Source organism: Lethenteron reissneri, chromosome 40 (assembly GCF_015708825.2).
Source record: "Lethenteron reissneri isolate LAM-NWPU_2019-01 chromosome 40, ASM1570882v1, whole genome shotgun sequence".
NCBI lineage: Eukaryota > Metazoa > Chordata > Hyperoartia > Petromyzontiformes > Petromyzontidae > Lethenteron > Lethenteron reissneri.
This window is the reverse complement of record NC_083818.1, coordinates 734,024-756,817: the sequence shown is the minus strand read 5'-3', so window position 1 is coordinate 756,817 and position 22,794 is coordinate 734,024. Positions and strand designations below refer to the sequence as shown.

The 22,794-nt window shown below is 50.5% G+C and overlaps 1 protein-coding gene across 1 annotated transcript in view; it reads right to left on the bottom strand.

Annotated features, from left to right (window-relative positions):
- LOC133352352 (protein mono-ADP-ribosyltransferase TIPARP-like) overlaps positions 1–22,158 on the bottom strand; it is a 69,547-nt gene extending 47,389 nt beyond the window's left edge. The window contains exons 1-2 of the mRNA XM_061567947.1: positions 22,138–22,158; positions 21,454–21,612 (exon numbers count right to left, since the gene is read on the bottom strand). Of these exons, the coding sequence (XP_061423931.1) occupies positions 21,454–21,612; positions 22,138–22,158 (180 nt within the window). The remainder of the gene's footprint in view (positions 1–21,453; positions 21,613–22,137) is intronic.
- Between the last annotated feature and the right edge of the window lie 636 nt (positions 22,159–22,794).

Sequence of the window (22,794 nt, the reverse complement as noted above, 5' to 3'; positions counted from 1 at the left end):
TGGCTAGTTTTGAGGGTGAGTGGTGAGGGTGAGTGGTGAGGTTGAGTGGTGAGGGTTAGTGGAGAGTGGTGGGTGGTGATTGGTCAGTGGTGATTGGTCAGGATGAATGGTGAGTAGTGAGGGTGAGGTTGAGTGGTGAGGGTGAGTGGTGAGGGCGAGTCGTGGTTGTGACGGTGAGTGGTGAGTGGTGAGAGTGAGTGGTGAGGGTGAGTGGTGAGGCTGAATGGTGTGGGTGAATAGTGAGAGTGAGTGGTGAGTGGTGAGGGAGAGTGGTGCGGGTGAGTGGTGATGGTGAGGGGTGAGTGGTGAGGGTGAGTGGTGAGGTTGAGTGGTGAGTAATAAGGGTGAGTGGTGATGGTGAGGGTTAGTGGTGAGGTTGAGTGGTAAGAGCGAGTGGTGAGGGTTAGTGGTGAGGGTGAGTGGTGAGGGTGAGTGCTGAGGGCGAGTGGTGAGCGGTGAGGGTGAGTGGTTGTTGTGAGGGTGAGTGGTGAGGGTGAGTGGCAGTTGTGAGCGGTGATGGGTGAGTGGTGAGCGGTGAGGGGTGAGGGGTGAGCGTGAGTGGTGAGGGTGAGTGGTGAGGGTGAGTGGTGAGGTTGAGTGGTGAGGGTTAGTGGAGAGTGGTGGGTGGTGATTGGTCACGATGAATGGTGAGTAGTGAGGGTGAGGTTGAGTGGTGAGGGTGAGTGGTGTGGGTGAGTCGTGGTTGTGACGGTGAGTGGTGAGTGGTGAGGGTGAGTGGTGATGGTGAGTGGTGACGAAGAGTGGTGAGGTTGAGTGGTGAGTAGTAAGGGTGAGTGGTGATGGTGAGGGTTAGTGGTGAGGTTGAGTGGTAAGGGTGAGTGGTGAGGGTTAGTGGTGAGGGTGAGTGGTCACGGTGAGTGGTGAGGGTGAGTGGTCACGGTGAGTGGTGAGGGTGAGTGCTGAGGGTGAGTGGTGAGCGGTGAGGGTGAGTGGTTGTTGTGATGGTGAGTGGTGAGGGTGAGTGGCAGTTGTGAGTGGTGATGGGTGAGTGGTGAGCGGTGAGGGGTGAGCGCGAGTGGTGAGGGTGAGTGGTGAGGGTGAGTGGCAGTTGTGAGTGGTGATGGGTGAGTGGTGAGCGGTGAGGGGTGAGTGGTGAGTGGTGAGCGTGAGTGGTGAGGGTGAGTGGTGAGGGTGAGTGCTGAGTGGTGAGGGTGAGTGGTGAGGGTGAGTGGTGATGGTGAGGGGTGAGTGGTGAGGGTGAGTGGTGACGAAGAGTGGTGAGGTTGAGTGGTGAGTAGTAAGGGTGAGTGGTGATGGTGAGGGTTAGTGGTGAGGTTGAGTGGTAAGGGTGAGTGGTGAGGGTTAGTGGTGAGGGTGAGTGGTCAGGGTGAGTGGTGAGGGTGAGTGCTGAGGGTGAGTGGTGAGCGGTGAGGGTGAGTGGTTGTTGTGAGGGTGAGTGGTGAGGGTGAGTGGCTGTTGTGAGTGGTGATGGGTGAGTGGTGAGCGGTGAGGGGTGAGTGGTGAGTGGTGAGCGTGAGTGGTGAGGGTGAGTGGTGAGGGTGAGTGGTGAGAGAGTGGTTCGTTTTGAGGGTGAGTGGTGAGGGTGAGTGGTGAGGTTGAGTGGTGAGGGTTAGTGGAGAGTGGTGGGTGGTGATTGGTCACGATGAATGGTGAGTAGTGAGGGTGAGTGGTGAGGGTTAGTGGTGAGGGTGATTCGTGGTTGTGACGGTGAGTGGTGAGTGGTGAGGGTAAGTGGTGAGGGTGAGTTGTGAGTGGTGAGGGTAAGTGGTGAGGGTGAGTTGTGAGTGGTGAAAGGTATTGTCAAAGCCCACCGGGCTTTGACAATACCTTAGTATCTGTGTATATATGTAAGGTTATTAAGAAATATATTTTTCACCCGGGCAACGCCGGGTACTTCTGCTAGTAACATATAAAAATGAATGTTTAAAAATATTTTTATATAGAATATAGTATTGTCATCAGTATGACATAAGTATACCAAATTTGCAGTCGATACCACATTGGGAAGTGGGTTAAAATTGAGTTACAAGATTTGAGGATACGACAACAACAACACACAGCGAGTTAAATAAAAAAAACGTTAAGGGCAATGGCCCTCCTTCACAGCACCCGCACAATGTGAAGGTTGTGCTAATATGAGGAATATTGCGCGAAACATTGCCTATCATATATTATCCCTTTTAAAGGCTGACACGGACACTCCCGTTGTGCTTGCGCGCCGCTGCCAACGCAGCAGCGCCAACAACCGCGTGACGACGTCACTGTGAGAAAAGTCAACCCGGATGGAGGAAACAGCGCGGAAACAAGATGCGACGTTGGGTGGACGCTAAAGATGCCGTGATCTCTTTGAAAATAGCGATGCCCATCGTATGCCTCGGCGCGTAGAGGCCCGAATTGCGCCAAAGCTGGAAAATTACCCACAATTCTAGATTTGAAGTTTTCGTGACTGCAAGAAAATAAAAATATTTTCATTTTTTGTATTTTTACCTACGTGACTTTACCGAAAGAACCAAAAAGTAATTTACCCACACCCCCCCCCCCCCCTTACTGAAACCACCGTGGTGCCTTCCCTCGTAACGATCGCCTTGCGATCTGAAGGGCGAGAATACCAAATCAACTAAACCATTATCACTGTATTGTTAACCATTATCACTGTATTGTTAACCATTATCAGTACCGTGTCATCCAGGTTTGTGGACAGGACTTGGCAAAGAAGCACACTCCGGATTGTTTGTCAACGCCGATCGTGGCAAACCCTCCGATTTGTAACGACCCTCTCGCATTGTTCGAAATAGGTGAATATTGGTAATCAAGGAAGTGATGGCTCCATATCCTTTGTGATAAAATGGTATTTTCTCAATTAATTATTCTCCCCGGTATATTCATGGGGCATTTCTAATCGGATCGCCCGGTACATTCTCTCACCCGGCTGTGTAAGCCGGAAGGCGGCTCAGTGGTCTGCGAGCGTTGCACCATGAACCCAGTGACCCAAGTTTGACTCCTGCTCACAGCTAACTTCAATGAGCAGGTAAATATATGAACTGCCCCTGGTCCCATTCCCACATTCCGCATTGACAAGCGCGGTTAGGTATGGCCAAAAAACCCCGCCGACCAACATGGCATGGGGAGGGGCCTCACCCGTCGGACGGCTTGAGAACGGCTGGAATTTATTGGCATCATCTTATTCACGCGTTTACAGTGCTCCAAGTAGCAATATTGCATTTCACACATCTTGTCAAACACACGTCCTCCTGCTAAGTGGCAGTGTCGTCGTCACACGTGGTGCTTGCGCCAAGATAGGCGCTCGTTTGAGTACTCAAAAAGTCCATTTCACGCGCGTACCGCAAAGAGCCACCACTTAGTGCTGCCAGCGACACCTAATAAGGCGGGCAATGTGCCACCCACACACATACATACAAAAGTTCCCCCCACCCCCGTATAGCCTCTAACAGACTGGTGGGCCAAGTGTCAACAGAAAGTATCTACGGTGCCCGGCACGGTGCACAAGGGGGTGGGGGGGGGTGACCCAAACCGCGCCCAGGCCGCATTTTCTCTCCCCAGTGTTGATGTTTGTACACCGCACAGCTCATTTGAGGTTGAGTTTAACTACGGGAGACCCAGGACCGGGTTCAGATAATTGTGTCTGGGAATCGAACGACGCAGGTCACAGCAGGTTCATGGCGCAGTGCGCCAACCACTCCACCACCGTGCCATCTTAGCCATGTGCCAGGCTAGGTGCACTTTCAGCACTCAAAAATGAATTAACCAAACGTACCACAAACGGAAAGAGCATCCGTTTAGCCTTATTCCAAGATAAAGTGCAATTAGCGACCACGTATTACATCTGGCATGAACAACCCACACACGCATACATACATACACCACATACTCATAGACTATCCACATATACAGTGCATACAAAAAAACACACGTAAATACATAATTTATTACTCTGGGCTGTGGCAGTGTGTGCATAAAATAAACAGCAGACAAAGGTCTGTCCACATGACAATTACAATTTATATCCTGCAAGCTACGGGCCTGCTGGAACACACTGACTAGGCCACATGCTGCTGTTGATACTCAAAACGGTTGAAATGTTGGTCCACAGATCACGTGACTTAACAGTGAGGTGAAGGCGCAGCCCCTGTAAGTGCCTGCTCACGCCACTGCTGGAAGAAGAGTCTCCACGACAGTGGGCTCCAGAGGTCCCCTTCATAGGGAATCTGGCCTACTCTTCCACGCCAGCCAGACATCTTGGAAGAGGTGGGAGCACCGGCATTTTACCCCCACGCGAACTGCAGATCAATAAAACTGTGGTGGGGGGTACTCGGCCAACCACTGGGTAGGCAGACTGAAGAAATGTGCCCCATTGTGTCATCATCGGCTATGCCAGGGACACTGAACCGAACGAGGACCTCCAGATTGCAAGTCCAGCGTTCTGACCATTAATACCGCGGCAACATCCCTTGTTCCCTTGTTACAAAATGTAATAATACACCAAAAAATCGGATTCTTATCCTACACCCTATGGGTCTTCTGGAACAAACCTAGCAGGCCGCACACTGCTGATGAGCCTCATAACGTTGAAAACTGGGTCCCCATGTCGCCTGCTTAAACAAACGCTGCTGTCAAACATCAATGTACAAGCCCCCGCAGGCTGATTGAGCAGAATCTGAACATTTACACTCGAGGAATCCGATGGGCGATAAACACATTCCTCCTGCGGAGGGAGCTGGTAGGAATGTTGGGTTGCTCGGTCAATGGCCAGGGTCAACGGCGGCGTGGTGTATTCCGCAAATATGGCCAACTGAGGGCGGGCACAAGCCGGCGTGAGTAGGTTAAACGTTGAGTTTTATAAGGGCACCACGGGGTGACCAGCCCCTCCCCACCCAGCCCCTCCCCACCCAGCCCCTCCCCACCCAGCCCCTCCCCACCCAGCCCCTCGCCACCCTCCCCACCCAGCCCCTCGCCACCCTCCCCTCCCCACCCAGCCCCACCCTCCCCACCAGCCCCACCCAGCCCCTCCCTCCCCACCCAGCCCCTCTCTCCCAACCCAGCCCCTCCCTCCCCACCGAATCCCTCCCTCGCCACCCAGCCCCTCCCTCCCCACCCAACCCCTCCCTGCACGACGGACGGACAGAATAATCCACTGTGGGCTGGTGTAACCAGGAGGTTCCTACCAGTAATATTTTTCACAGATGTCCAGTAGATTGGTCGGGAATGTTATTTTAGTAATTATTTTGCAAACCTTTGGCATGTCTACATTACTACAGGCATGCCTCGGTTTACGCCCAGGATGCGTTCCTGAAAACCATAACGGAGTTAATTGAATCACTTAAAATCGAAGCAAAGAGATGGGATGGTGGATCGTTACGTGGTAGAGTGTCTAAACAGAGGTTACTCAGCAACCCCTATACTATACAACCATCTGTTTGAAAAGTGTTAATTATTGATATTTTACGATACATTACCTTGTCTATTCTACTAGATGTATTTTAGTTGTTTATCATATAAGCATAGTTAACACTAGTATGTATGTACAGGGACTCTTCTACTTACGAACATTCGACTTAGGAACGTTCAGGGATACAAACAAACCTCTCTATGTCCAGTTGCCCGTTCGGACCGAGCGTCATAAGTTCAACCGCCGCACAATAGATGGTAGTGGTGGCACCAACATCTGCAGAACGTGAAGAACCAGTGGCATTTACATCTACAGGACATTATCCAACTTTTAAAGCCATTCCCCGTGTTTAGTGTAAATGGTATACATGTGTAGCGAGTCCAACTGAGTCGCAGACGTTGTTCTTTAGAGGCAACACTTTTATTGTAACATCAACCCGCTAACACAAAGGGGCAACTGCCCCTTCACCAGATACAGCCTATGGTGGTAACCACCCAGCTAACTACTCTATACGTCGGAGTTACAGCTACGAAGGGTCAGACCCTCACTCGGGTCACCGACCACGTGTTGATGCCTCGTAGGACGTAGAGCTTCCAGCTTGTAGAATGAAGCGACCCCAGTCCCTCTCAGGGACCCACCTTATATCCCTCCCCCCCCGTCGGGGCCGCTCGCCCTTGGCCCCGCCCGCCTTCTCGAGCGTTCTAGCTCCCTCTCCATCCCTCTCGAGAGCTCTCCCCGGACACGTGATCACCCCCTAGCCCCCCTACCTGGGGGCCTCTTTGTGGACACTCCGGATCACGTGTCTACAGGGTCAACCAGAGTGCCATGGCCCGGGGCAACCCTGCCCCTGGGCTGACACTCTCCCACTCCCCCTGGTGGGAGCCCGCACTACATGCCGTGCGTGGTGCCCGCGCTATCCCAGCGCTCACCAAGCCCTGCTCGGGCTGGTACCACACCCGCCCACGGGGTGTACGCGATGACCGTGCCTCGCACGCCACGGCCCTCTCAGGCCGGCACCATACAGTGACATCCCTGATGTCACTACACATGTTTGGAATCGACAGGAGTAAAGTTGGACTTTCGAATAGACGTCTGGAACCCAACTCATTCGTAAGTAGAAGAGTCCCTTGTATGTTGAACTTCTTTCACACCGTACATAGCCAACTGTGATCATTAATCAGAGGTGCGGGGAAGGATACGATATATGTTTATATATATTTGTTTACGTGACGAACCTTACTAGTTGGCTGTGTCTGGTGGTGGCAAGTTTAACGACATTCATATTTATGCGATCTAACCCCAAACAAAACCTCCAAATGAAAAAAAAATTATGATACGAGTATACACATGAAAGAGACCATAGCCAGTGAGGGACGCTCACGCTTGGGCGACATCTGGCGCCTGAATGTTCCCTGTGGAACGTAAAATATGTGGGGCTTAGTGGTTAAGTTGGTAAATCTCGAGTGCGTTGTGGCGAGGTACCACAGTCCGTAAAAAAGGGGATTGGGCATCAATAAGTTGAGCACGTTACAGCAAAAGTACGTAAAGCGGGAGGGCGTAAATCTGAGTATTGCTATATTTATTTCATCAGACGCGTATATACGCGCACATTTTTTATGGCACGCCCACGCTCGTGCACACAAGCCCCACATCGCACGCACGCAACGTCAGTTGCACCGGTAAAAAAAAAATGACCACGTTAGCAGTTTTTATTTAGCTGCAGGTCTCACACATACACACAAAGAGAGTAGTGGTACAAAGTTAGTTTGGGAAATTGATAATTTATTCCTTCACTCACCGCTAAATCTTAAACGCACAACAACGGTAACGGGAACGGTTGCCAAGAGACAGCGCCATGCAACGTTTGACCGCAATTATCGTCGGGTAATGATGATGACGGTGGTTACTTTATTTTTAAACCTCTTTTTTCGTCTTCATTTGAAACGCTGCCAATGGTTAAGCGATTTGCTCGTGCTAAAAACACAATGCGGGGATCCATGCAGAAGACCGGCGAGACTGAATGGGGGCGAGCTGGCTCGGGGCTCGGGGCTCACAATGGCCGTGTTCGAGACACCGAGGCGGTACCGAGGAGAACCCGGGGGCACCCCCAAGTACCAAACGTCTTACGCAATGCTATAAATTGCCTAGACCAAGGTTTATCCCCATTTCCCAATTCGTTATGAGGTTGTCACACGCAAGGAGAATGCGTACATTGCAGTGAGATCCGGGTTTACAGCCGCCAGGGATTAAGAACCGGGTTTCTCAAGTGCAGCCGGGCGATGATCTCAGACCGGGCAATGACAGCATCAACGCCAAACCGGTGCACATTCGCAGCAGCATTCAATACACCCTTACTTCTAAGAGACACATAAAGGCCCCACCTCTATCTTAATGACCCTGCCTCTGTAATAAAGGTCCCATCTATTTCCTAAAGCCCCACCATGACAATGACCTTGGCTCCCATGCCTTAAGAGTCAAAGCTCATTTATATTTGTTAAGATAATGTGTGCATTATAGATTGCATTATTATTACGTGACGTGTGTCTGTATTTGTATGTATAAATCTGTATGTGTGTAACGTGGGTGAGCCTGTCTTGTGTGTGTGTATACCGGCGTGCCTGCGGCCCTTTTTATGTCTGTGCGTGTATTGGTATGTGTGTCCGTGTGTGTGTGCGGTCTGCGTATGTGGCTAGCACAGTGCGCTATGGACCCCTGTATAACACGAGTTAAAGTCCCACTCATGGGCAAACACCAGTGGCGCATATCTAAACCGGTCCTGGACCTCCACGAGGTCGATGCAGCCTTAAATGAGTTTCTCGTTCTGTTTTTAAACAACGGCACAGGGGAGACAAAGGCGGTGGGACGTGGTGCTGGCCATCCACCCCCACGTGTGGCCTTCATAGAGGTGCTCACTAACGGCACACATGTCTGTAATTGACCCCCAGTAGCATCTTCTCCCCATGGTTGTGAGGGTTTTTCTTCCGGGTCCTTCCGGTTTCCCCCCACATTTAGAATGAACATCGTGCGTTTTAGAGTATTTGGCTGCTATAAATATCCACGTGATAAGCCACTTCGTTGGGCTTTCATTTGTGACAAGGTCGCTTGTGAAAAAGAGCTACATAGCTCAGTGGGGCCTTACCTGGCAAAATAAAATAAAAGTTTAAAGTTTAGTTTTTTACACCTCTGCAGTGGAGAGTGGACGTTGTGTTAGGGGTCAAATTGAGTATCTGGGGGGTATCTAACCTGATTTTATATCTGTTATTATTATTGACTGGATTAAAGTTACCACACACACACATGTGCAGCGGACCTACGGGCTATCTGACCATGGACCGTGGTGATGATGATGAAGACACGTAGAACCCGAATTAAAATGTCACAAATTATAACAAAGCCACAAGTAACGTTTGAATTAGCTAAGGTGTTATTTTCGTACGTCAACATTACTTTTAAATATAAAACAAGACAGGCACTCGTTGTACCGGCTCTCAAAGTGGGGCGGGGAGCTGATGGGCACTGTTGGTCAGTGAGCCAGTGGCCGTCTCTCCAGCAGTAGCCTTGGTGAATATCACGGAGATTCGTAAACTCACGCAGACTCAGAGAGACCCAGAGACTCACAGTGAGACCCAGAAACTCTCATGGAGACCCAGAAACTCTCATGGAGACCCATAGACTCACATAGACACCCATAGACTTAAATAGACACTCAATGATGGAAAGGGCAGTGGAACGACAATGTGGTCCATGGTTTGACATTGGTGGTGGCAGTCGCACTGTCAGCTATTCTCAATTTTTCATCGGTGTGGAAGGAGACAGCCGCATCTGTTACTCACGCATACTCTGACACACACATAGACAACAAATATCCCCCCTATGTCCCTTTCAGTCTGTTGGGGCAAGTGCTGTTAATCGAGCACCTATGAAGGCCAGCACGACGCATGAGGGGGCGGAAGGGCCCGGCTGCCTTCGTCTCCCCAGTGCTGATGCATTACAGAAACCTGCACCAGACGCTAAATTTAAGGCCGAGTCGACCTTGGACGAGGCCCAGGACCGGTTCCCATGCGAGGTTTGTCCGGACAATATAAAGAAGGCATTGATTGTGACTATGGTTCGGCGAGGGCGACTACGGTGGTGCAGCGGTGAGCGCAACTACACTGGCACGATGCGACCTTACGAAACTGGGCGACCGCTGCCTTCTTGAGACTGGTCCTCGTCGTAGGATTGTGGAACCTCCATCGCTGGCCTCAGCGGCCCATCTGCGCAGTATGAGCAACCGTACACCAGAATGTTTCAACGGCGGCAATGCCGATGGCGTCCACGCCCGAGCCGCTCTCTAGCACGCACCTGCCGGTCACAATGGAGGATACGGACGCGCTGCGGACAAATAACCCCCCCACCCACATCTCACCGAGAGTCCAACAGGAATTCAGACAAACGAGTTTCTCTCCCTCCCTAAGTCCAAACACGCACGTACTCACAGGTGCAGTCCTCTGGCCAATTCACGACTTTCAGAACCGTGAACGAGGTCGATAATAATGACAGCGGAATTTGTTTTGCTTGGTTCCAAATGTACTTCCTCTTTACGCACCCTCACCCACCCCCCCAAAATTTTTGTTCAATTATGTTCCCAGCGTCAACATAATCTCGCTCGCACAAAAATTTCCCCGCATAGCATTAACAGACTTTTTGGGGCAAGTGCTATTTGCGAGCACCTATAAAGGCCGGCACTGCACACGAGGGGGTGAGTGGTCAAAACCACGCCCAGCCGCCTTTGTCTCCCGAGTGGCGGTATTTACACACCGCGCCAGGTACTCAATTAAGGCTGGGTCCCCCTAGGGGAGGTCCTGGACCAGTTTAGATTATTGTTACCAACATTGATGAGCGAGAATTTAATTCGTGTTGCTGGGTTCATAATGAAGTGCGCAAACCGTGATGCCACCACTCCCCAATACCGCTCCCCACTACTCACACACACGCCGACACATTAGCTTGCAAGTTCACCACGTAAGGATGTGTATACACACAAAAAATAAAGATCCCACCTGGGTAGCACTGATTAAGGCCATCACATTGCACGAGGGCATTGTGGTAAGGACCACACTCGCCCGCCTTTATCTCTCCAGTGCTGATGTTTACACACGGCACCAGGTACATATTTTAACACTGAGTCGACCTAGGAGAGGTCCAGGACCGGTTCAGATGATCGTCACTGACGATAGCCGTGAGCAGGAATCGAACTCGGGGTCACCGGGCTCGCAGCGCAGCACGCTAACCACTGCGCTGTTGTTCCCCACGCACACACGCATGTGTGTAAGTACACTACATAAGCGTGTATACACACACGCACACACGCATGTGTGTAAGTACACTACATAAGCGTGTATACACACACGCACGCACGCATGTGTGTAAGTACACTACATAAGCGTGTATACACACACACACACACGCATGTGTGTAAGTACACTACATAAGCGTGTATACACACACGCACACACGCATGTGTGTAAGTACACTACATAAGCGTGTATACACACACGCACGCACGCATGTGTGTAAGTACACTACATAAGCGTGTATACACACACGCACGCACGCATGTGTGCAAGTACACTACATAAGCGTGTATACACACACGCACACACGCATGTGTGTAAGTACACTACATAAGCGTGTATACACACACGCACGCACGCATGTGTGTAAGTACACTACATAAGCGTGTATACACACACGCACACACGCATGTGTGTAAGTACACTACATAAGCGTGTATACACACACGCACGCACGCATGTGTGTAAGTACACTACATAAGCGTGTATACACACGCGCACGCACGCACGCCCGTATTACGGGCTTCACACACAGGAGGCTGCGGTCATACCGACTCCGACAGGTGTTTCGATAAAAGGTAAACAGGTGAACAGGTCGTGCCACTGAACCTTTCATCGTCTGCCCCCCCCACCCCTCCCAGATCAACTTGTCCCTGTGCGGTATTGTGCCAGCATCTCCTCCCGTCTTCTCCTGTCATCTCCCACAGGATCCGGTATGGCCCAGGAGTGGTCGGACCAAACCTTGAGTGCGATAACCAGCCAATGATGGCCCAGCAATGGTCATGAGAAACAGGACTGGCCCAGAGATCCCGTATCCACAAGGCCCAATCCAAACCGGACCAGCCCAGTGATCTCACACCCCTGCCGGGCTTGGTTCTTCTAACAATAATTATTAACTTCGCGTCTGACAACAAATGTCAATGTCAACTTAAAATGGGCATGGTGGCCCAGTGCTACACAAACCTAACTTCAACTCAAATATTATTGCATACAAGCGATTAATGATACACTGGTTATTATTATTTCAGCTCACTGGTAAGTTGAACAACAATTCTCATAACCAAATGTTATTTGTTTGGCTATGTCTGGTGGTTGAGGGTCTTACAAAAAAAACTGTGAAGATCATTACACGGTCTAACCAAAATAAATAATATTGGCTGCTAAGACCTATGTGCTATTTAACCTTAAAAATAACCATACCTTGGTTCTTTCGGTAAAGTCACGTAGAAGGGAAGACCAGGTCTGTCGGGGAGACAGCGTCTGAATGCTGTCTCCCCGATAGACCTGGTCTTCACCCGAGGACGGCTGCTTGCGTTGTGGCCGAAACGTCGTGAGAATTATTTTATGTTTTATTTTTATTATTTTATTATTTCCCTTCTACGTGACTTTACCGAAAGAACCAAGAAGATGAATCCCTGCAGTCACGAAAGCTTTAAATCGAAAAATAACCATACCCTTATCCTGATCGAAAACCCTAACCCAAATCAATGCTAAACCTAATCTCAGTCCTTCGTCTGACCTTCTAACCCAGCTCCAACCCTCACCTTGGTCCTCGCCCTGACGTTAGCGTGGATCCTAACCTGAGCCCTAATCCCTAGCCCTAACGTTAACCCTAGCCCTAACGTCAATCCCATCGCTATCCTCAACCTAAACCCCTGGCTATCTATAGTCTCTGGAGTAATTCTAAGCCTCGGCCGATGCCATGCCTTTAGCTCGACGCCAAAGTTGGCCCCCATGGCACTCGGAAGCTGCTCGCGGTCACGCGGGGATGAACTAACGAGCCGCTGTCCTCGCCGTTACACCCTCACCAACCCACCCGCCCGCCACTCCCATAATGAATGACATGGCGGGGGCCAAAGCCAGCACAGTTATCGAAGAAACTCAGCACATTCGTCAATGACCCTGTAGCCCCTATCAAGGGAAATCATGACACAGCAGGCCAAAATGTCACAAAAAATAACTTCACTTGTAATATATTTTGCTTTCAAGGCTACGGTGCCATTTAATAATGCGCTGAGCTATGTTTGTTATCTGTGCTTATTATGCACCACTGCCAACGCAGCATCACATTTGTTCACATTTATTTTGGATATAAACAATTGCCACGACTCTTATGTTGAACTTTTTTCGCGCTGTACGTAGCCAACCGTGCTAATCGGAGGTGTGTGGGGGGGGAAGGATACCAAACTAAACATAAAAAGCAGGTGTAAAAGAAATGAGTTATCAATTCAGAGTTTAAAGTGCAAAACTCCAGTGCCCTATGAAGGAGGGTGCCGTCAATGTTTTTTAGGGTGGTAGGAGCAATTATTGCTGCCGCGTTGTTACGGTGTCATTTTTTTTATTTGGCAAACACGGACCAGGATGCCGGCACGCAAAGACAAACCCTTGTGACTGAAGTCACGATATCATTGATGTTCACTGCGCAGCAGACGGCGAGTAATATTGTCCCGGTTAATATGCACCGCGGTGTTGGTTAAAGCACCCGCATTAAGCGTCAGTATGCAGAAATTTAATTTGAAAAAGCCTATTTCTGTCTCTCCACAAAAAATGTACGATAGTTTTTTTTTTACACGACTGATCGCCTACACGATTTTCTAGGAGCGCATCTTCCCAGCAGCATTGATTCAATGCAAGCCAAACTGGGCCGGTTTTGACATTTCGGTGTCTCAGCAGAAAATAAAAGTCACGATGACGAAAAACTGCACTGAAGAGTTCGCTTGGCCAATCACAGGCGGCCAGAGCGATCTTTGAATATTCTCGAATGCCATCACGAATTGTCATAGCCACGGTCAGCAGATCGAGACGGCAAAAGGTGAGCAAACATTGATGACAAAATGACAGCGCCGCCGACCGTGAGTGTCCGTGCAGAGTGCAGAACAATGGCTGCAGAAATCCCGCACCTGAAGCTCCGAGTCTCATTCACATTCCACATGACTCAGCCAAACTCACATTTCCCCGCACTATTCATTCTCGTTCGAGATACCAAACCACCCCTGCTGACTCACTGGAGTCACTACTCACCTGGGGTCCCAACCCCCTCCTTACCTCGAATTTAAAGCTATTTGCACGGTTACTGTTCCCACGAACTTTACGCATCTTTTCGAAATCAACCCATGCCGAGAACTCTATGTCAGACCCACCGTTTCACCTCATCTCACACTGTTCTTCCACTACACTTGCAAGCCACAACGAAACATTCACTCACTCATCTACTCACCCGGTCCCTCAACTCACTCGCTAACCAACTAACCTACCCACTTGCCACACCGCAGGTCACCACAATTCTCTCTCCACTTCCTCCCATGCGCTGCTCCACTTTGGAATTCATTCCCAATCTCCTTTCTCCAAGCACTTGCAACAACTTTGACAATTCAAGGAACGCGTTAACTCCTTATCTACAACAACTTCAAGCGCGCCGTTTGTTGCAGGCCGCTTAGCGATTTGGGCTTACGCTCAGCAACTGTCATCACCACGAAGAAAGCCGATATGTTTCAGAGTAGGGAGCAATGTTGCCATGCATTAACCCAACTCGGGTAGGTTGTGGTCTAACTAATCACATTCGGATTGATATGAGCCATGACTCGGGCACACAATGGCCTACTCCTTTCAAATGATGACATGACATCTTCAACGTTCAACGTGAAGCGGACGAAGCATAACATTTTATTGTTAATACAAACCACGGTAATAATGATAGGCAGAGTTTCACTTCAATGTTTGGGGAGGCAGAGGTTCACTTTGTCCCTCACATTAGGAATTGCAGAATTGTAAACTACTGAAAATAAATTAATAAAGGAGTCCAGGTTGGGGGGGGGGCACTACACCACCGTGCCACTGGTGCCCCCCCCCCACCTCCGCCAATGGTAACAACCAGGGTGGCCTGGGCGGTTGGGACACCGCGACACCTCCGCAACGTGTGCTGGGAACGTGGCTCACTGCGGGGGGCGTCACCGCCCAAAGTTGCAGCTCAACTGCGCGCCACGTCCTGTTCTCCTCATCACGCACCGGCACATTCCAGACGCCAGCATGCAGACACGCGCGAGGATTACCATTCCCTCGGCTCAAGTGTAAGGGAGGGAGGGTGTGACAGGGCGGGAGCAGGGGCGGGCGATGAGCGCTGAGAGATTAAGGTGTCTAGGGCGATGATATTGTAACAACGCTAATGTCGGTCCACTGGCGAGTGAAGGCCTCTCCATGACTGGCAAGGCACGGAGATCGTTTGACCATATTTCACCGTGTCGATCAGTGCGGGTTGGAGAAGTGGTGGAAAAGAGGAGCGGGGGGCGGGTGTCGTTCTAGCCAACGACCGGTTCAGCCGTCGTTAGCCAATTTTAGCCATGACAATGAATTTAATTTGAGTATCTGGGTTCATCGCAGTGCACTAACCACTTCGCCACCACTCCACGACTACATATACAGGATATATATTTTGCTAGAATACACATTTGGGGATGTTGCCGTGGTGTTTTGATTCGCACGGTCAACTTGCAAGCTAGAGGTAGCTGCCATTGGAACCTCAATGGTGTAAATGCTTACCCCGAGCTCTCATACTCTGATGGTGCATTGTCTTTGAGTTGTGCGCCTTTTGGCGTCATCTGGTCCAACCCATGTGAGACTAGGCTCTAAGGAAAGCTGTGTCGGGTGTGGACCAATCAACTTCAAGGACAGTGCACATTATCAGAGTTATGTTTTTTGTTTGCATTATGACTGCAGGTATTGTGGTCTATGTAAACATGACTCCTTGTAAAAAAGGTGTCAGTTTTGTTGCCAGATAGAAGGGTAAAAAAACAATTATCATAGAGGTAGCTGGTTCGATTTACCGGCACGGTACCCCATCTCCACCACCTGTCCACTCAGCAGTGCCAATGAAATACAGTGCAGTACACCACGCTAGTCGACTGGCAGGTCACATGCAGTGGAGGTACTGCCACCTCGCCCAAGACCACATACTGGTCAGCATGGAAGATTGGCTAAAATACTCTCGAATTGGTGGGGGGAGACCCTTCCATCAGCAGTGGTGTGGGCGAGCAATCGCAAGGCTGCATCTTTAACGCAGCACTTTTCTTCACGTGACTAAATTACACATTAAACTAAAAGATGCGTACACGACATGAGGGTTGACCAACATGCGTGCTCAAAGCACAAGGCATAAGAGTAACGACACGATAAGGCACCACAAACTTCATTGGCTTTTACAAACCCACCGGGACGTCGTGGACCATTTATTAGGGCGCCACGGTGGAGAGATGTTAACTCCCGCGCCAGGTATGCAGGAGGTCGTGGGTTTGAGTCTGACGCCTCTTTATTTAGAGATTGCATATTCTCCCCGTGGTCATGTAGATTTATCTCCATGTCCTCCGGTTTTTCCCTCCACATTTAGAATCAACATCACATGCTCATAGTATTTTGCTGCTATAAATTTCCATGTGACAATAAGCCACTTCGTTGGGCTATCATTTTTGGCCAATTCGCTTCTGAAAAAGAGCTGTATAGCAGCTCAGTGGGCCTTACCTGGTTAAATAATATTTTAAAAACTTTTTTTTAAACACGCTTTTATGAAATGTACTAGTAATGGCAGAACTCCACGACTCCAGGAAGTGGCCCCGAAGCTCACCATAACGTAAGGGACAGTGGCCAATTACAGCCAACGTCAGTTGACCGTGGACAATTAGACCAAAGCCGAAACATAACACGAAAGAATCATTTTTAAAAATAAATACTTTTTTTATGATAGACTATAGTATTGTCATCAGTATGACATAAGTATACCAAGTTTGCAGTCGATACCACATTGGGAAGTGGGTTAAAATTGAGTTACAAGATTTGAGGATACAACAACGACAGACAGTGAGTTAAAAAAAAGCGTGTAAAAAAAATAAACACTTTTCTAGGTTTTTACTTTTAGTTAAATTAGCGCGCCGCACTTTGGACCCAACAAGTCCTAGTTCGACTCCTGGCCATGGCTAACATCAGTGGTGAGTGACTGACTCGCCACTGATGTTAGCCCCCCGGGACAGATCACCGTGGAGTTTGATCACACGACCCCGTGGACTGACATGGCGTGGGGGATTGGGGAGACCTTTAACCAGCGGAGGGTTGACACAGTCGCACACTGTTAACGTTATCGAGACGTATAGAGGACTGCGGTATTCACTTACAGATCAGTTTAACAACGTAAGAGGCTTTCACGACCAACATTACCCATAAGGTTTTTGGGTTAGATTGCGTAAATATAAATGTGTCGTTAAACCCATCACCACCTGACACAGCCTGATGATGCTGTCGCCTGATTACGCTCGTTGTATTTACTGTATTTACTGGCGAAATGTCACAGCACTCGAATTATAAATGCTGCGAGTTTACTCTCCAACACACCGTGTGCTGTACTAGCAACGAACTGCCATGTTTTGTTTAGGTGACAAACCTTACGAATTGGCTGTGTCGGGTGGTGGCAGGTTTAACGACACATTTATATTTACTCGATCTAAGCAAAAAACCTGTATTATTCACTCAGATATTTGGGAGCAGTGGTGGCACAGTAGTCGGCACACTTCGCTACAAACCCAGCAACCCGAGATCAATTCCTGGCTACGGGTAACGTCAGTGGTAATTATGAAAACCGGTGCTGGACAATCCACGAGGTTGATTCAGCATTAAACAAGTACCTGATGCATTGTGTAAACACCAGCCCTGGGGAGACAAAGGCAGCCAAGACTGGTGCTGGCTACAGCATCATATCTTGCCCCGTGCCAGCATTTACAGGTGCTAGCTGACAGCATGTTTTTAATTTTGCCCCCAAGTCCTGTTAAAGGGCGATCTTTGTCTGTGTAAGTGTACACGGTGCGATATAGGCTGTGTGTGTAGTACACGGTGATATAGGCTCTGTGGGGAGCGGTGGTGTAGCGGTTAGCGCTACGCTGCGCTATGAACCCGGCAATCCGGATCGATTCCCGCTCACGGCCAACACCAGTGACGATTATCTGAACCGGTCCAAGACCTCCCCTAGGTCGACTCAGCCTCAAATGCGTACCCGGTGCGGTGTGTAAACATTGCCACTGGGGAGACAAAGGCGGTCGGGCGTGGTGCTAGCCACCCACCCCCTCGTGTATCGTTCCGGCCTTCATAGGTGCCCGCTAACAGCACTTGCCCCAACAGTCTGTTAAGGCTACACGGGGGATCTTTGTCTTTGTATAGGCTCTGTACACTGTGCTATTGGCAGTGTGTATACCGTGTACACCCTTATGGTGTATTTCTGACCACACCGTTTCCTTATGAGCTGTACCCGGTCTTAATAGGTGTTTGCGAACAGCACTTGTGATAATTATCACGGCAACGAGGACTGTGTCGTGATGAGGACGACCACGGCTGACATGCTGATAACTCACGGGCACTCATCGCTGGAGAACCCTAAAACAATGCCCATTACAAACACTCCACGCCTCACTCGCACGAGAACACAATGAGCTAAGAAGGGACATTGAAACAGCATGGCACACGCAGCGGAGTCAATGGGAAATGCAAAGTAGCAACCGTGACGCGGATGAACTATGTGTGGAAGAATGTGAAATGTCAAGAGCGTGGCATTTCATGTCGCCCACAGGGTGGGATACCGAGGACTGCTACAGAACGGAGAATACGTCTGTCTATAGTATACAGCACTGTACAGGGTATACTGTCTATGTACAGTATACATCACTGTACATGGTATACTGTATCTGTACAGTATACAGCGCTGTACAGGGTATACTGTTTCTGTACAGTATACATCACTGTACAGGGTATACTGTTTCTGTACAGTGTACAGCACTGTACAGGGTATACCGTCTATGAACAGTATACAGCACTGTACAGGGTATACTGTCTCTGTACAGTATACATCACTGTACATGGTATACGGTCTATGTACAGTACACAGCGCTGTAAGGGTATACTGTCTATGTATAGTATGTGTGTACACTGTACTACAGGCTGTGTGTGTACACTGTACTACAGGCTGTGTGTGTGCACTGTACTACAGGCTGTGTGTGCACTGTACTACAGGCTGTGTGTGTACACTGTACTACAGGCTGTGTGTGCACTGTACTACAGGCTGTGTGTGTGCACTGTACTACAGGCTGTGTGTGCACTGTACTACCGGCTGTGTGTGTACACTGTACTACAGGCTGTGTGTGTACACTGTACTACAGGCTGTGTGTGTACACTGTACTACAGGCTGTGTGTGTGCACTGTACTACAGGCTGTGTGTGTGCACTGTACTACCGGCTGTGTGTGTGCACTGTACTACAGGCTGTGTGTGCACTGTACTACCGGCTGTGTGTGTACACTGTACTACCGGCTGTGTGTGTACACTGTACTACAGGCTGTGTGTGTACACTGTACTACAGGCTGTGTGTGTACACTGTACTACAGGCTGTGTGTGTACACTGTACTACAGGCTGTGTGCACTGTACTACAGGCTGTGCGTGTACACTGTACTACAGACTGTGTGTGTACACTGTACTACAGGCTGTGTGTGCACTGTACTACAGGCTGTGTGTACACTGTACTACAGACTGTGTGTGTGCACTGTACTACAGGCTGTGTGTGCACTGTACTACAGGCTGTGTGTGTGCACTGTACTACAGGCTGTGTGTGTGCACTGTACCACATGCTGTGTGTGTGCACTGTACTACAGACTGTGTGTGCACTGTACTACAGACTGTGTGCACTGTACTACAGACTGTGTGCACTGTACTACAGACTGTGTGTGTGCACTGTACTACAGGCTGTGTGTGTGCACTGTACTACAGGTTGTGTGTGTACACTGAACTACAGGCTGTGTGTGAACACTGAACTACAGGCTGTGTGTGCACTGTACTGGCTGTGTGTGAACACTGAACTACAGGCTGTGTGTGAACACTGTACTACAGGCTGTGTGTGAACACTGAACTACAGGCTGTGTGTGAACACTGTACTACAGGATGTGTGTGTACACTGTACTACAGGCTGTGTGTGTACACTGTACTACAGGCTGTGTGTGTACACTGAACTACAGGCTGTGTGTGTACACTGTACTACAGGCTGTGTGTGAACACTGAACTACAGGCTGTGTGTGAACACTGTACTACAGGCTGTGTGTGAACACTGAACTACAGGCTGTGTGTGTACACTGTACTACAGGCTGTGTGTGTACACTGTACTACAGGCTGTGTGTGTACACTGTACTACAGGCTGTGTGTGTACACTGAACTACAGGCTGTGTGTGTACACTGTACTACAGGCTGTGTGTGAACACTGAACTACAGGCTGTGTGTGTACACTGTACTACAGGCTGTGTGTGTACACTGAACTACAGATAACTCGAGTTCGACTCCCGACCACGGACAACTTCAGTGGGCAGCTGACATCGAAACCGGCCCTGGGCCTCCGCAAGGGACTCGGCACTGGGAAGACAAAGGCGGCTGTGCGAAGTGATTTTCGCACCTTCCACCAATCGCGACGTGCCGTTCTTAATACGAGCTAACGCCAGCACTTGTCCAATCAGCTTGTGCAGGCTACACGGGGGATCTCTATCCAGATTGTCGTTGATGTTTGCGTGTACAGTGCGTCCTCGATGCGCTTCCGCGCTCCTGGCCGCACAAATCTGCGGGTTGCTCGTCCTGAACGCACAACACAAGTGGCGGTGACGTCACCACAGCGCTTGTGCCAGGCTCGGTGCACCTCGTAAGGCACGTCAAGTGTCGAGGGCTCGCTGGCAGGAGGGCACGGAACAAGGCCCAAGGTGCCTCGGGTTGACCGCGATGACCGGCAAGATGTGTCGCCGGTGTTCCCCACTGCGCCAACTCGCTGCGCTGTAGCCGCCCGGAGCTCCGCTCGCTGTTGCTGGAGGGCGACTGCCTCCAATTGCCCAGTAGCAGCAGCAGCAGCAGCGTCCTTCACGAGCCTCCTCCACGGAGGGCCGAACTTAACACCGCCACTACCGGTCCACTCAGCTCCATGCTGCTGTGAACCCCACCAGCTCCATCTCTTCTCCAGCTCGTACCGCGCCCGTTTCGCCCCCTCGATGCGGCCCAGCACAGGAGCTGCTCGGGCTCGCGAGCTACGTGACCCACCCCACGTCGCTTTGCCGCTCACCCACGCGACTGCGCCCAAGCCTCTCAAATATCTTACACGGAGTACACCACATTATACACACACACTGCACACACACACTGCACACACACACTACACACACACACACACACACACACACCACACACACACACTACACACACTACACACACACAACAAGCCCAACAACAACGCCATGTATTGCAAAGGGTCAATGCCCAAAACGTCGCATGTTTCCCCTTTCAAGGCCACATTGTGATTGACGAACGTGTCGAGTTAGTTCATTAATCGTGCTTGTGCACCTACTGCCAACGCAGCAGCATCCACAAATGTGTGCCAGGCTAGGTGCATACAAGTGAAACAGCCAGCAATGCACAGTTTCCGCATCTAAGCCTACACACAAACAACATCGTCAAGAGCCGTACCGAGGTTTGTATATTCGGAGGGGTCCCCGTAGTCGGAGTTGAGGTAAACGAAGGGGTTCGCGCTGACTGAGGGGTCGGCCGAAGGGGGTTGGAGGTTAAGTTGGGTTCACGTCGAACGTGACGGGAGGTGACGGAGGCGGCCTTCATCCAGCAGTGGATCGATCATGGCGTGGTTTTGTGCCCCCCGACCCCCCCCCCCCCTCTCGTCACTCACCAGGCTCAGAGGGGACTCGGCGCAGCTCCACGGCTGAGTGGTGAAGGTTACAATCCCAACCCCGGAGTTCCTCGCCCGGTCTCTTCCACTCTTCACAGACGCCTCTGTCTCTCTCCTCCTCCTCTTCACTCCTCTGCACCACAACTCGTGCTCTCGGAACTCTCCTCACGTCGCACTATCGCATCACCTCGCACCGTCTCCCATCTCCCTCCCACCTCTGCCGTACTCTTTACACTCCCGCGAGTTCTACCCCCTTAGCAAGTTACCTTGACACGTGCACAGCTCACGTCTGCGCGGCTCGTGGAGGTTTTTGGGTTATCGGAGCTCGTAGCGGTCGAGCTCTGAGGCCTCCGCTCCAGCGCGTCGACGGACGGAGGGGGGGGGGGCTCTGACTTATATAACTTGGGGGGTCGTGACGTCACGCAAGGGCGGGGTCACAATAAATGACGTCATTGCGCGCGGGTTGTGGCGCGGGAGACATTGAGCGGGAACGTCACGACGCAAATGAGCGAATGCGAGACGTCACGACGCACGGGGGGGGCGGGGTGACGGAGAACGCGGCGACGTCACGACGCAAGTGTAACGAGGGTGCGGTGTGACGCCATTACGCAAGGGCGTTCGTCGTGACGCGAGGGGGGGGGTCTTTAAATCGCGTGCACTGAACGTGATGCCGTCATGACGTACAAGGCCTTTACATGACGACATGACGTCATGACGTGGGTTTTCTCCCCATGCCTCAAGGTTCAGGTGCAGCAGGCCGGGCGTGGTCACGAGGCACGATGACAAAATCACGCACATTTGAGTCGCCTTCACGTCACGGTATTGTCATGCAACGTTCAGGCTTCTGGAGTGTTCAGAGCAGGATGCGATTAAAACGAGGCTTAAACACCGACACACAATACAAACGAGACGACACGAGGGGGAATCGAGCCATTTAATATGACGCTAGTGCAGCCCAAACGATGGAAACGTGATGACGTAACAACGCAAAGACCCCCACCGCCCCCCGTGTTCGCGATGACTTCACGGGACAGTGGCGCACAGACGTTCCGCGTGACGGACGCCACGTGATGTCATCGCTAAACAGTCACGACGTCATGGCGTGCAGTGGGAACGTTCCGACAAGATGACGTCAGGACGAGGCTTTGATGACGTCAGGACGAGGCTTTGAAGACGTCATTGCGGAGATGCTGATTTAGGCAAAGGTGAGGCGTTAAAATGAATCATGTCGACAATTAGGGAGTCAATAACGCCCGTAATGACTAACCGTGTGAGAAACCGCACGGGCAATTAGTTATGTGAATGAGAAATTCCAGACTCACTGCTGCCAAATATTCCCCC